This window comes from Tiliqua scincoides, chromosome 5 (genome assembly GCF_035046505.1).
Source record: "Tiliqua scincoides isolate rTilSci1 chromosome 5, rTilSci1.hap2, whole genome shotgun sequence".
Classification (NCBI taxonomy): Eukaryota; Metazoa; Chordata; class Lepidosauria; order Squamata; family Scincidae; genus Tiliqua; species Tiliqua scincoides.
The window spans coordinates 23,765,966-23,780,852 of record NC_089825.1 but is presented as its reverse complement, the minus strand read 5'-3'; the positions used below and the strand labels follow the sequence as shown (position 1 = coordinate 23,780,852).

General features: G+C 43.2%; 1 protein-coding gene across 1 annotated transcript in view; it reads right to left on the bottom strand.

Moving 5' to 3' along the window:
• Nucleotides 1-2,132: 2,132 nt before the first annotated feature.
• The window catches only part of ITGA8 (integrin subunit alpha 8), a 142,230-nt gene continuing 129,475 nt past the window's right edge, over nucleotides 2,133-14,887 (bottom strand). The window contains exons 29-30 of the mRNA XM_066629122.1: nucleotides 6,114-6,236; nucleotides 2,133-2,793 (exon numbers count right to left, since the gene is read on the bottom strand). Coding sequence (XP_066485219.1) covers nucleotides 2,707-2,793; nucleotides 6,114-6,236 — 210 coding nt within the window. The 3' untranslated portion in view covers nucleotides 2,133-2,706. The remainder of the gene's footprint in view (nucleotides 2,794-6,113; nucleotides 6,237-14,887) is intronic.

Sequence of the window (14,887 nt, the reverse complement as noted above, 5' to 3'; positions counted from 1 at the left end):
ATTGCACCAGAAGTGTGATACTGGTGGACAAGCCTGACTTCCATTATTGATCTTCTCATAGAGAAACCCTGGAGGAATTGCAGGTTTCTAACCATTGGGGTAGCATTTGAACTTTCTCCTACTCTGGTTCTTTGATTTCCCTTCCATTCATGTGAAACATGATAATGCTAAATTCACAGATTATCAGCATATCATTATCAGCATTATAAGCCATTCAAAAGGTGATTCAAGATTTATTTATAGTGGTGTTTAGGATTTTGAAGTTTGGACTAAGATGCATTAATATAATCAGACTTGGGAATACATTCCATTTTATCTCATAGAACTGAAAAAAAAGCAAACTCCTCCTGGTAGATATTAAGAAGTCTTCTAAAATTATAGTTAAAAACAGTTTTTAAAAAAACCACGTTACTATTTATGTTAAGAATACGATAAGGATTAATGTTTTGGTATTCTCTAGCTACTGACTTCATTATAATGGGGCTATTTCAAGCTTGTCTGGGCCTGGAAAACAAGATATATGTAGTTCTTTGAAGTGTGTTTGTCTTGGGGGTCGGGCCAACAGGTGTGATGCTGGCTAATTCCTTCCTCTGCTTGGAAGACTATCAAGGCAGCATGTTTAAAGAAGTCACAATGCACAGTAGGATGGAGTCCAGAAGTCAACTGTCTTTCTCCCCTGTCCAGTCCTCTGACAATAGACTCTATAGTAGTTCTGGTTTTTGGCAGGACAAAAATTACAATTATTGGAACAACTGAATTGTGGACATGTGGTGCAGAGCAGGAAGTCACTAAACCAGCCAAGGAAAAGGGGAGAAACAGAGTAGCTTAGAAGTACAAACACTTCTACAGTCTGCATTTTATGTCTAGATTCAAAAGATATGCATTGACTAAAGGAGTACTGTAGGTTCAAAACTTCAGGCAGGTCTTTATTCCCACTAGTTGCACCAACGTGAGTATTCATTGAATTTATTGTTGTGAGAGGTCTATCATATCAGTGGAGGTTACTCCCATTACAAAGTCCAGGGACCAGTGACTGTTGCGAAGATAGGACACCTTGCAAATCTTTTGTTGGATTTGATGCAGTGATTGTCTTGTTCTAACCTACACATAAAAGGAGATGTAATATGCTCTTAAACATCAATTGATGCAGCAGAGAGGAAAGAATTACTTTGCTTGAAAAAAGATAATCTTGATTCAGAAACCAGATGCCCACATAATTCTCTTGTGTGTGTCGTGACCTAAAGAATCTCAGTGGTCCCCTGATTATTTGCACATGAAAAGAAAGGTACATGGAATTGGCTCCTTCTGCTGAAATTAATGGAGATATCATTCCATGTGGGGGAGCTCCATGCACACATTGAAGATCTCATACCCAGAACAGGCAGATTGTGTGTAAATACAAGAACGAAGGACTCTTACTGGTCCAGTGAAGATGGAGAGCAGAAGGAAGTTCCTAGATAGGCTGAAAAGGCTGAACAGCCTCCCTAGAAAAGTCATGGAAGCAAACAAACAAGCTCACTTCTCATTGATGTCAAATCAGATCGGACAAGTCAATGAAGGCTATTTTGCAGGACTGAATCTGGTACCCAGATGTGTCACACTGGAGTTAGAGAGGATTGTTTTGCCTTAAATAATGGAATATTTTTCCTTTTTGAGAATCATCAGGGACTGCTCCAACTGGAAACAGAAGTTGAGTAAAGTGGACTTGTGCTAGTGAGCCAAGGTCACTTCCCTCTTGGGAAGGTTGGTGAATGGTTTTGCTTCACTGATCTTATTGAAGCATGATGTTTCCTCCCAAGGCTGGTTACCTGGCTTTTCTGTTTGTGGCTTCAGTCACTTACTAGTATTACTAGTAATACTAGTTAGTATAACTGGAGCATATGCTATGGAGCACTTCATTCCCTTTCCTTGATAATAAGGACAAAGTACATAACATTAATCTCTTAGGATGTCATGGTGTGATGTGTTTAAATATATTGTAGGTTCTGTGCTTAGGGAAGAAGGTTCAACTAGATCTTCTAATTCATCAGGGTCACCTTCAAGGCCTATGATTCCATATCATATACTCTAACCTATAAAATAATATATAATTCTGCCTCCCCCCCCCAAAAAAACACCCCACTTTTATCTGGTATATGGAATGTGCAGGATACATTCACTCTATTTACATGTGAAATTATTGAGCTGTTATTGTCATAAAAACATCAGACCCAAGCATGAGGATGCCCAGTTTACAGAAGATGGAAAAATAAATAATTGTGCCTCACTTATGAAGTATTTTTAAAGGTTACTTTTGCTCTTCAGAAGTACTTCCACAGTACCAACATATATTGCTTGTCTCCCTGAGCCAGAGTTTCATAAAAGTTCTTATCCATAGGGAGGCACTGCAATGTTCTGCCATTACACAGTAGTGTTTGAACACAATGCGCTGATTGTCTTCTAACCCACACAAGCTTTTCATCTTTGCATGATTCAGATCAGCCTAATGCTTTCCATGTACTTTCAACCAGATGTCTTCAAGGCAGTGGTAATGTTCTTCTCTGCCACTGATGGCCAGTTTCGAGTGAATAAGTGTGTAGAACGTTGTATAGCTCAGATTGCAACCTCTTGGCAGTCTTGAGTTCAAAGGTAGCCTCCTGGAAGATGAAATCTCTAGCACATTTCTGCTCCCGATCACGACTCTCTGTGTTAGTTACACCTCTTCTTCTACGAGTCAGTAGTCTTGTCACTTGTTAGCTGCACCCTGTCAGTCATGTCATCTCTAGGGGGTCGAGCTCGGTCAAAGAAACCACACTAGAAGAAAAACAAACACACAGTCATGTGCAGACAAAGCAACCATCTATCTACCATACTAGTGTTCTTCAACCTTGGGGTCGGGACCTCAACGGGGTCACAAAGCCTCAGTTATGGGATCGCAGCAACTTAGAATGAAAAAGATTGAAGACCCTTGGACTAAAGAACCACCAGGTAAAGGAGGAAGCATCTGTGTAACCCTTCAGGTACCAGGAGATTGTGTCCCAGTCCTGCTCAGGTTCTTAGCAATTGTGCTAAAATAGCTTTCACTAGTGCCAGGCTTCACCATGCCCTTTCATACAAACCTACCCTGTGCTTGACCTCTTGTGTATGATCCCTACTAATGAGAGAAGATTCAAGCATGGGGCAGGTGGTGAAATTATAGGAGCCTTGCACTGGGCAAGACCCTCTCACCTGGTTGATCTGCCAGTCTGGTTTCAATTGCCTGAATCATTGCTTTGGGAAATTTTTTCAGTCCAAACCAATATGATAGAAAGGAATGGAATTTGTTTTTATTTGATCTCTGCATGTCGATCTTTGAGAGTGTCTTTTGGAATGCTGACTAGCAACAGGAATCATGCAAGCTATGTTCTCCAGGAAGAGTTCTTCGCACAACCTGTCTCATACAAAGCTGTATACACCCCTTCCACCATCTACACTAGTCCATGGGAGGTTTTCAGAAATATATTTTTGCTGCCTGCCTGCCTGTCTACAACTGCAAAAATAAAGAAATGTCAAATACTTGGCAAGTCACAACTTGTAGCTGGTGGACTGTGTTCAGACCAGTGGGTCAGAAGTTGTGCAGGCTGTCTTATGTGCATGATTTGCTTACAAAGCTGCTAAAGGAGATCCCATGGACCCACTACAATCAAATCACTCAGAAACCAAAAGTCAATAGTCCACTTTTTAAACAGGTCTTGAAATTTATGGGAAATGTAGCAGGCTGAATACAAATGAATTATTTTTTTCTGAAAAGAAGATGGCAATTGGATTTTTAAATTTAAATCAGATTAGTTATTCTGCTAGATTTTATATATTCTAAAAATTGGAGAACAGCCATCATTGTCTCCTCTTCATTATAGAGGAAGTGGGTGACACCTGAGATTATGTCTAGTTTCTTCCGAGGCTCATCAGTTTGATTCTACATAACTCCTCCTGACTCCAGTTTAAGACCATTATAAAGGCAAACCTTTGGGGCTATTCTACCATGTCTAGATATCCCTCCCTTTTTGATTTGTTAATATTCAGCCTGATCAAGAGTTCTAGATACCATGGGAGCTTACTTAAGCCTTTGTATCAATTTCGATGGTCCTAATAAAGACATTAGAAAATTGTAGCTTTGGGTGTCTCTTTCTGTTTGTTTTTGTAGTGGACCAACTCAGTTATTGTTGTCATATTGTGTCACTTACAGAAAAAGAGCCTGGTTTAAAATGAAACCTGCATATAGTACAAATATGTTAAGTACTACACTTCTCCTAAAACTGAATTTATGACTGTGGTCTATGGTTTTAGCCACACAAACAGGAGCCACGTGGCCTGGACAGAAACTGTTTACTGTGGCACTTGATGATGATGTCACTGCTGTCCAGTGCAGGAAGAGGCGGGGTTGGAGAGGTGGGGGAGGCTCCAGCTGCTGGTACTTTGGCCAATGATGGAGTGGGCATCTTAAAGATAGGAAAGAGATAAGTGGGCAGAACAATCAGGGCAAGAGAGTGCAGAGCATAGGGAGAATACAGGAGGAATGAAGATGGAGACTGAGAGAAAGATAGAGGAGCAGGTAGAGATTAAATGAAACAGCAGGAAGGAGCAAGAGGTGAGGTGACAAGCAAAATGGCAGTGTTAGAGTTAGAACAGAGAGGAGAATGCAGAAGCCAGATGGGGGAGACAAAATGAGGAAGTAGAGAGGATGCCTGCTCTCAGAGGGAAAGGACCTCAACTCCCCCGCCAAAGAGAAAGGAGAGTAGGGAAGACAGGCCACAGGCTCCATCCCTGCTTGCAACCCTTCAAGGGGGTTGGGTCACAGTTCATTCACCCCTCCAGGGTTGAAGGGAAGGTCTACAGGTGACCCCTGCTTCCCAGTTGGATGGATGCTGCAGTAGATGATTCCAGGCTGTACATGCAGTGGGAGGTGGACATTTAGGTAACCACACAAGACTCTGCCCTGGAGGGGGCATAGAGCTTCTGCGTACACTGTAGCCATGTCATAGGCCAAAAGAGCAGGGGAGATATGTTAAAGGTGAATGAACCTACCAAATACAAGATTCCACCCTGTCTTCTATATAAGTGAAATCCCCATTTCCTCTGTTTCCCCCTGAACTGCAAAGAAAACAAGACAAACATTGCCCCGTCTGCAGTATCCTCAATGGTGGCGTGGCCTACCAAGTCACTCTGTAATCCCTTTGAGATGGAGTTGGAGACATGGTGGAGGAGGCCCCCATAGTTACAATGACAATCTGTCAAACACTTGCTTTTTCTATATAGAAGAAAAAATAACATGGAGGACTGGTGGGCAGGCGGACGTGAAAGGGGCTAGGTGGAGAGCAGAAGCTTTGTGGTGGGGCTCAAATTGGATTCATATTGGCTCAGAAATAAGTTGAGATAGTTCCTAATTGGGAGAACATAGCCCAACTCATTTTTGAACCAACCCTCTCTGAGCCAAAGAGGAACTCATCCCTTAGTAACCAGATGGGGTAGCTGACATGATCCCTATACACATAAGAAAGACCATTAAGAAATGGCATCAATCAAAATAGGAATGAAGCTATGTCTCTGAGTGCAAAAGTTGTGTTTTGGGTACTTTGAAGTCAGTTGTTTCCAAGTCCCTGTAACAAAAACTTGTAAACTTAGTGACTCCATGACTGCAAGTCTTAAGTCCTGTAGTAAAACATCAAACAGAACTGGCTGATATTAAAATAAAATCACTTGCAGCCTTACAAACACAGTGTTTCTTTCTGCCCAAAGAGGGTGGCAAGATCATGTTACAAAAGATAATTCCTTGGAGTTTCGGGGAGAAACAAAGCTAGAGGTGCTTCTTTGTAACATGCTGCCAAAATCTCTACTCCCTGGACAAAAAAGAGTTCATAGGTCTTAGAAACCACAGCCATTTACTTGCTATCCACTTATAAGCATCCTATGCGAGACTTTGAAAACAAGCTGCCTCTTCTAAAAGGTCAGCAACACAAACATGCCAGTTATCCAGAAAAAATAACACATCCATCTCTTATGTCTGTGATGACTTAGCTCAAAGGAAGATCACACGTCCGCTCTTCTCTTTTGTTTTGTTAGCATTCTCCCCAGTTAAGCACCAATACATAACATACCTTCCACAGAGCTAAGGTCAACATAGCCAGAACCAGCAGTCCAAGGAGTATGGCTAGTATGATAACCCACAAGGGGATCACAAAGGAGACATTCGGAGTGGTCCAAATAACAGATGTTTTGATCTGAAATGGAAAATAGGAAAAAAAATGAAGTGGGTGTGAAGAAAAGTGCTAAATATAATTGAAGAAAATTGTTTCTATGCAGAGGTGGAGAAGCCAAGGCATGTATGTTCTAAACCACCACTTTAAAACTCGCCATGCAATAGTGATTGTGACTTCACAAAGCTTCACTTGAAAGTAATGGAGTGAAAAGCTATCATATTCCATTTCTCTCAAGTCCATCTCTTTATTATGAACCTATAATACATATAAACACGCAGGCACTTATTACAAAGGCAGATGTAGGAATTACACACGAAAGTAAATAAGAAAGCTCTGTTTGAAAGGCTGTGTTCATTTCCAGTTGTGAGAAACTGGAAGGCTTGCAAGGTAAATCATGAAGAACCACACCAGGGATCAAATTAACATAGGTGCGTAGCAAGCTGCCTTCTTCAGATTTTGAAAGGGTTACCAACCTTCTGGGATTGGCCTGGAGTCTCCAGGAATCCGCATCAATCTCCAGGTGACCATGGAAAGCAATCCTGGAGATCTTAAGAGGGACTCCCTAGCTAAATACATTATATATCATGTGGAGAAAAAAATCTCCATAAATAGCTGCTGAGGTGCCAACCCTAGAATCCTACCTTTGGTCCCTCTAGTTCAGTAGCGTCCACAGTGATTGGCAGCAGCGAGTGTCAGACAATGGATGCTTGGAGATGCTAAGAATTGAACCTGGGTTCCTTTGTATGCAAGGCATATGCTCCACAGTTGAGAGACCATCCCTCCACGCACTTTTGTTCTTTTGCTCTGTTCTTATTTTCAATGATGTAGAATTATCTTGACTCTCCAGCTCTTTTCACTCATTTACACCACAGTTACCAGAAACGTGCATAGAGGGAGGATGGTGGGCTCTGCCCTGGCATACATGCTGTCCTTGAATGCCTGAATGGGCCCCCACCATGCGTAGGGGTTCTGTTCTGGTGTTCAATGAATGTGCCCAACAAAGGGTGGACACTGCTATTGTTCTGTTCACAATATGAATGAAAAGGACATATAGTAATAGAATTAAGATAGATTTTCAATAAATAACCATTTGTCTGGTCACTCATAGGAGAGCTTAAAAAGCAGTCATGGAGTGGTGTAACTGAAAGACTGCCAATTCCCACATCAGCCTGGCTGATTAGGATACTTTTTGGGAGGTCCTGGCAGATTTACCATACTGTCTGACTTGTGGACAGAAGCAACTAGGGACAGGATCTTTCAAGTTGTGGCACCTCACCTAGGAGACATTCTAGCCCACTCCTCTCCACTTCCTCTTCCATTCCATTCCTCTCTTTTCAAATGCAGGGTTACCAGAGGGAATTCAGGGTTTTTGAAAGAGGAGGAGGAGTGGTGGAGGTGGGCAATTGCAAGATAGGTGTCCCTTCCAATCGTCAGAAGGATGTAGCTGCCTCAATCAACCACTTGGAGAGGCTGGTTTTGCAGGTAGGGGCCTGATTCACATCAGGACCATGGTGGTGGGTTAACCTCCATCATGCTATAGTCCCAATCCACAGAGGCTGGATGAGCCTACTATTCACTAAGGAAGCGCTAAGCCCATCAGGGCTTACTACTTTAAACTACACTTTAAACACCACATGTAGTGCAGCCTCACATTGTGGTTCTAGAAATCTGCTGACAGAGCTACATGCCTTTGAAAAAAAGATTGGGCAAGGAGCCCCTGAACAAGCCATAAGACAAACATGCAAACTATTTGTTACAGCAATAATAAGGTAACAGAATGGAATTCTTAGTTTGTGCAAATATTTCATGCCATTTTTAGTGTACTTGGAGAACAGCAGGTAACCGTATTTTAGCCATGTCACTTACAAAAGCAACTTAAATTCAATCAAAATAAAAAATGAATTAATACAATTTCCCCATATTCTCACTTAACCCTGACCACAGAAGCTGGCCCAAATAGAGAGATCTTATGCAGCATTTGAAATATACTTAAGCTTTGGCTTTGCTGGGTCCCCAAGGGAAGATCATGCCATCTCTAGCAAAGGAAAATTATGCATTTTTCCAGTCTAGCATATTGTCCAACATTTAGAAAACTCCAGAAAGGGGTTTTTTATATGAAATACCTCATTTCCATCTACCTGAAGTTTATGACTCTGCTGACCTCCAGTATGGCCCACTCAGATTAATGGTGTGTTAAGTGAAAGTTGGACACTGAAGCCCTATTCATACTTTACATGAGATTGTTGGTGCAAGAGATCACTTCTGAATCATTGCTTACAATGCTGGCATGTGGATCTTACTTGCGGTTAGAGCAGTGGCCTGTAAAGGATTCTGCAGCACATAGTTCTGATCACAGATGAGACCTCTGAATGCAAGTGAATACAATTGTAGTCATTCGAGGATTATGTTAGCGGGTCTTGAAGTATAAGTGAGGTCGACTTTGCAAGACCCACTTCAGTATAACTGAAAGAGCTCTGAGTGTGCATTTTTCAAATGAACAGCCACGTTATTGGGATTCTGAAGAAGTCTCCAAGTTAATGTTACTCTTCGACCTTTGTCCACTTTATTTTTCAATCTCTCTGTCCCCCTAGCTATCTGTTTGGCACAGCATAATTCACCCAATCTCTCCATCAACCTGCAATCTGTCAGTATTAGCACAGGTTTTCTGAATCCAACAGCTTGCTGATTTCATTTCTAAAGCCTACAGTAAAATGGGGTATCAAAGATTCCTCATGTCAAAACTCTGACTAAAAAACCCTTGTGATGCGCTGCTTCTACCAGCACTATTTGCATCATTTTCTAATGTGAGAACTACCTATTGTTCAGGGCTGACACTACTGCTAACCTTCTGCATTCAGTTCTTCTAGGAAAGCAGGAAGGAAGGGTTGCAGACATGCATCTATGGGTGGCGGAGCCCCAAATAACCGGGAAGGTTCCCAAGAGTGGGAGGGAGCAGGCCAGGAATACCGTACAGCATAGACAAGAACAGGTAAGAAGAATGGAAAAATGAAACACAGCAGCCACGGTCTGGGGCCATTTAGAAAAGCAAGATGGAGGGGGCTGGTGGGATATCAGCAGCCCTGGGATTGGAGAATGGTGACTGAGTTTCCATGAGGGTTGACAGTAAAGGCTAGGTGGAGCGAGAGGAAATGACACTAAGCCTAGATGCTCCATGGCCTGTTAGTGGGAGGAGTCCACCATTGTACTTTTTTGTTTAGAGTACTAGGATAAACCCCATTATTCTTTATAACCAAACTCATTTATGTCCTGAAGTCTAAATGCCAACACAGAGAGCTAGTTCACCAACAACTTTATGCCATGGAGCTGGCAGGGCTACTTGCATGTCGATTGCCTCCAAACAGCACTTTTGAATTAAGACAAAGGCACATTTTGAAATCTGAAAACACCCAAAATTACTTGGCTAGGGTAATAAAATTAAATTCGGTGCGATGTGGCACCACCCAATGCAAAGAAATCCATGGCATCTCTCCTATATAAGGATGCTTTTCCAGTGTCTTTTGGGCATCAATTGTGCAGGCTTTCTATGTCAGTAAGCTGAATAACCCCAGTAGAAGTGGCTCATTTAAGTTTAGCTCATGAATATTTTTGAATGGCTCTCCTTGTGTTTCCTAAAAAGGCTCTGACTGGTGTGAAGATATAAGGGCAGGATGAGTGAGAAGAAGGTCAGCTGCTCTATTTGCAACGATGCTCTACACAGAACACTCAGTTATGGGCAAATGAATGAATGCAAAAGGCTCCAGGATGTGGATACTTTAGTAGACATTACAACATCTGGGATTGACTTAGTCAGAGAACAGCACTCAGAATATTTCTCTCCTTGGGGAGAGTTCTACAATCTCTGCAGAATCTGATGTTTCAATGGCACCAGGTATATTTGCAGACGTAACTTTATTGTTACACGCTCCCCATTTCCCCGAGTGGTGACTGAGAAGTTTCAGGGGCAGCTGGAGCAGGTTCAGTTCCCTTTGGATAAAAGAACAATGGAGACTGCAGGCCAAAGTAAACGTTAATGAGAGCTCCATAATTGCAACGCTCAACGACTTTTCCTTTCTCCAAAGCTGGGGGGAATTTAGATTAGGTTTAGATTTACTGGCCCCTTCCTCCGTGCGGCTCTTTAGGCAAAGCAGGGCGTGCTCATAGTGCGCCCTGCATTGCCTGCTTTGCGTAAAGAGCCCACACAGAGGAAGGGCTGAGATCCTTAGAGCAGGGCGATCTGGCTTCCTCATCTTCCTCCACCAAGCACTGATGGGGGAAGGAGCAAGTTTGCTCTTTCTTTTGTGCAGGTTTTTTTTAAACAAAGGAAGCAGTGTGGAGAGATTTGGAGTGATCTCGGCATGTTTCACATTTCCTGCTTTGATTTACGGGTCCATGTGGAAGGAAGACCCAGGTTGAGCTGGCAGTGTGGTGATGGTTGCAGAGCTATATGCTGCCTCAGGCAGCCTGATAGCTTCAGCCAGCCTTGGCTTGAGTGGGGTGGTGGTAGGATAGAAGGAAGTTCATTTTCCTCTTGCACAACACCAGAACTGGAGGCATCCACTAAAACTGACTGGCAGGAGAGTCAGAACAGACAAAAGGAGATATTTCTTTATCCTGTGCGAAATTAAACTGCAAAGCTCCTTACCACAAGCTGTTGTGATAGCACATGGCCCAGATGCCTTTAAAAGAGGATTAGACAAATTTATGGAGGAAAAGTCCCTAACAAGTTACAAGTCATGAGGACCGGATGCAGCCTCCAAGTATTACAGAAAGCCTATCTCTGAATGCCAGATGCAAGGAAGTGGCAACAGGATACAGGCATCTTATTGTCTTATGTGCTCCCAGAGGCATCCGGTAGGCCGGTGTGAGACACAAGAAGCTGGACTAGATGGGCCCTTGGCCTGATCCATCAAAGCTCTTCTTATGTTCTTATGGCTAGAAAAGCATTAAGAGTAATGTAACATAATAAAGGGTGCAATCCTAGGAGTGCCCTGGGCTGGCGCAAGTTGTTCTGGGGTGGGAAGGTGTTTTGGGGCAGGGGGAGTGGGGCTGCAATTACTTACCCAGGGGTAAGGGGAAAAGTTTCCCCTTACCTCCAGCTGAGCCACTTTGGGCCCCTATCTTGCGCTGGATTCAGTGCAGGCCTCCTGTCCTGCCTGCTCCATCGCAAGATATGATGGCGCTGTAAGTATTAAGTAATGTAAGCATTAAGAGACATATGGATGATTCAAGCAGAGGGCCTGGAGGTGTCTGCCCACCGGCTGTTGCTTTTTCTCTTGCAAGCCTAGTTCAAAAGCAAACCATACATGATCCAAAATTGGATTTTTTATTTATGAGTTCACATTAGGGTGTGTTCTTCAACTTGGAGGGCTCCTGCATTTTCCCATGTGGTTTTAGGTATAATAATATGCTGTGTGAACCAGGAGCCAGTAAAGAGTTTAGAAGTGCTTTATCTCTTTTTAAAAAAATTTCTTTGTTATTACCTTAACAAAAAATGACAAAGAATGAAGCGTTGTTGAAGTTAGATGTGAAGATCAGCCCGTAATATATCACCCTGGCCTCTCCTTTTATCCGAGGTGGCCTGTTAGAGGGCTGTGAAATTTTTACACACTTCTTCTGTTGTCTTGGCAGCCGATGTTTTCTGACACACTTTGGCTTCCTCACACAAAAAGTTTTAAAATGTGGTGCTTAACAGAAAGAGTGGCCTGCTTATTTCTCTGTCAAGAAGAATTACCCTGGGGTACTGCCATAGATGGAATCTGGAGTTCTGTGAAGTGTCACCTGCCCTACAGAAAATGTGATTTCCTTTACAAATTCTCAGACGATGTGCTCCAGGAGAAATTCTGACAGTCCCTTCAAAGTGTTGCTTTTTTGTAATTTTGGTGAGAGCACTGATTTTCATACTTCTGATTGCCACCAGACATGGTGCAGTAGGTTCTAGAGAACTAATATTTTCCAGTGTCTGCTGTCTCGGGAGAGCAAGTAGATGAAAGACTGGAAGCCAAGAGCATAAACGACCACTGGTGGTTGAAAGAACAGGTGGCAGTGGCTTTGAACCAGTAGTGTAGTTAGAATGGTAAAATCGGGACTGCAGGCGCCCAAATGCAAGTGTAAGCAGCTCCTCCCATTTGCCCTCAGAGTCATTCAGGCAGAAACAGTGTTGCTCAAAGGCAAGTTGGAGGCAGTGATGTAGCTAATGATTGTGCAGCCCGGTGCCAAGCTCAAAATGATGCCCCAGAAGTGATGTCATGCCCAGGCTTTTAAGAAAGTGAAAGTGGGGGAAAATCCACATCCTCCCCCCGGCAGCTTGCTGCCCACTTGCTCTATGCCTCCTTTCCCTGGCTCCCCCCATACTAACACCTTATTGGTTCCCTGCTGTATCTTAACAACACCTAACTGGCTCTCAGAACAATCAGTCTCATTGGTCAGTTTTGAGTTAAGAAAATCCAGTTTTTGTTACATAATGCAGATGTGTTTATTTTCCAGCTATCTGGCTATACCCTCTGATTTTATAGAGATATTTTGACGCAGTTAATAATTCTGCATTAAATTCTGCATCAAATAGTATATAACATGATGGTATTATCTGAAAAATACCAAGCTTTTCACAATTTTGGCCACTAGTGTAAAGCTCAGGTTGTTGCCCCCTAAAGCCTGTTGCCCGGTGCAATTGCTACCCCCTGTACCTCCATAGCTATGACACTGGTGGGAGGGGCTGCTTAAATTTGCATTCTGGAGCCTGCACTACTTACTATTGTGCACTGCTCTAGTTACGCTATTGCCTTTTAACTTAAAACATTTTAAAACAATGTTTTAACTTCCCAGAACATTAATGATAAGACTGTGCTGCCTGCTCCATAATCAATCAGGAGCATTTAAAGTCCTAGACAGTATTAATTCTACCACCTTATTTTTCCATGACACAGAAAGAAACCCATTTGTAGGGCACTTGGGATGAGGTGGTTCCTGCTTCCCATGGTTGCTTTCCACAATGTTTCAGGAATGTTCAGAAGAGTCTGGTTCCTTCCAAAACCAGCATTAGAGCTTCTTCAAGGTATGAAAATACTGGCAGTAAAAATAAACATGTTCTCGGTCTTTTATGTGTTGCCAGGGCCAGACTGCCCATTAAGCAGGTTGATGCAGTTGCTTCTGACAGTAGCTCAGTTGGAGTGATGGACCTACTGCCTCAGCCTCATTGCCTCTGCCTGCATCTGTGGGGGTGGACGGTGGAAGGAATGGGGTGGGGAGGGGAAGGAATGGGAGAATGGAAAGGGAGATGGCAGAAGGCAGAACAGAGGAGGAGGGGGTGGAACAAGGGGGCAGCAATATGTGCCACGATCCTATCCCCATCCCTTCTCCACTTCCCTCTCCCTTACTCTCTTTGGATTTATGCCATGGGCAGCCCAATCCTAAACTGCCTGACATGGGGGCTGTCGCAGCATCCAGAGCATGCAGGCGGCCAGTGGCAGCTATGTGGGAGAAGGGAACATTCGTCCCCTTTCCCTGGGTAAGGGAAATGGCCCTGCAGTGGGGCTTCTTGCCTCTGTGTTGGCTATTTAGCTGGTGCAGAGACATCTTGTGTTGGGCTGTGAAGACTGACATGGGGCTCTGGATCTGGCAGAGCTGAGCTCCACTGGTCCAACCCCCTCCCACCCTGCCCTCCCCCTTGCCACACCTTCTCCCCGCCCCAGAACACCACCCCAGAACGCCCCAGAACACCTCCCCCACTCCCCCATGCCCCTCTCTACCACCTGGTGCTCTGGGCGAGTGCTAGGCAGCGGACTGCCAGCCTCCAACCAGCAATGGCCCAGCGTGGGCTCACACTGGGCCAGCTCTGGTGCTGGGCAGGTGGTAACAGTCACAGACATGCCTTATGACACATTTGCGACAGCGCGCACCCATGGTGAACCAGCACGCATTCCTCTGGATTGGGCCCTAAAATAGCTGCAGTAGACCCAAGGAGACCCATTGGGGAAGTGGAGGCTTACCATGAGGAGGTCTCTGTGACTGTCCCTCCACTGCAGGATGCAGTGTGAGCCCCACTGGCGTGGCTGCATTGGGCCTGGGGGAGTTATGACTGGGCTCTGAGTTGTCTACCATTTTCTGAGTTAATGGCCATAGAGTTAAGATCTCCAGTAAACAAACTTTTCTTGTAATACTATTGATACTTGTGTGCACAGCAGTCCTTCCTCTGAACTTTAATCACTTTTGCTTTCAGGGGCGGAAAGATCATAAATTATTCTCTAATAGTCCTGCATGTTATTCTCAAAGAAACATCTACAGTTTTTTTACATTTTTGAAAAAGCTCAGTATCATAATTAATATTGACATGTGTGTTTGCACATTATAACTCTCTTGTATAAATACACTTCACAGGGAGCATAAGCATGTTTAGTATAAATATGTCTGAACATTGATTTTGTGGAAATGCCGCTTAAAATCACAGAACATTGAAACCTCTGAATGTTCATACATATATACACACTATGCCAATAGTAACCTAGGTGATATCAGTACACATTCTAATAGATTTTATTTTGTTCTTAAACATTTGATTAAGAATATGTACAAAGGGCACAATATATAATAAAGCATGCTTTTAAATACTCCCGCTGTAATAAATTATAAATGTTTAATAAATGTTTAATATGTTAATGTTAAATGTTTAATAATAT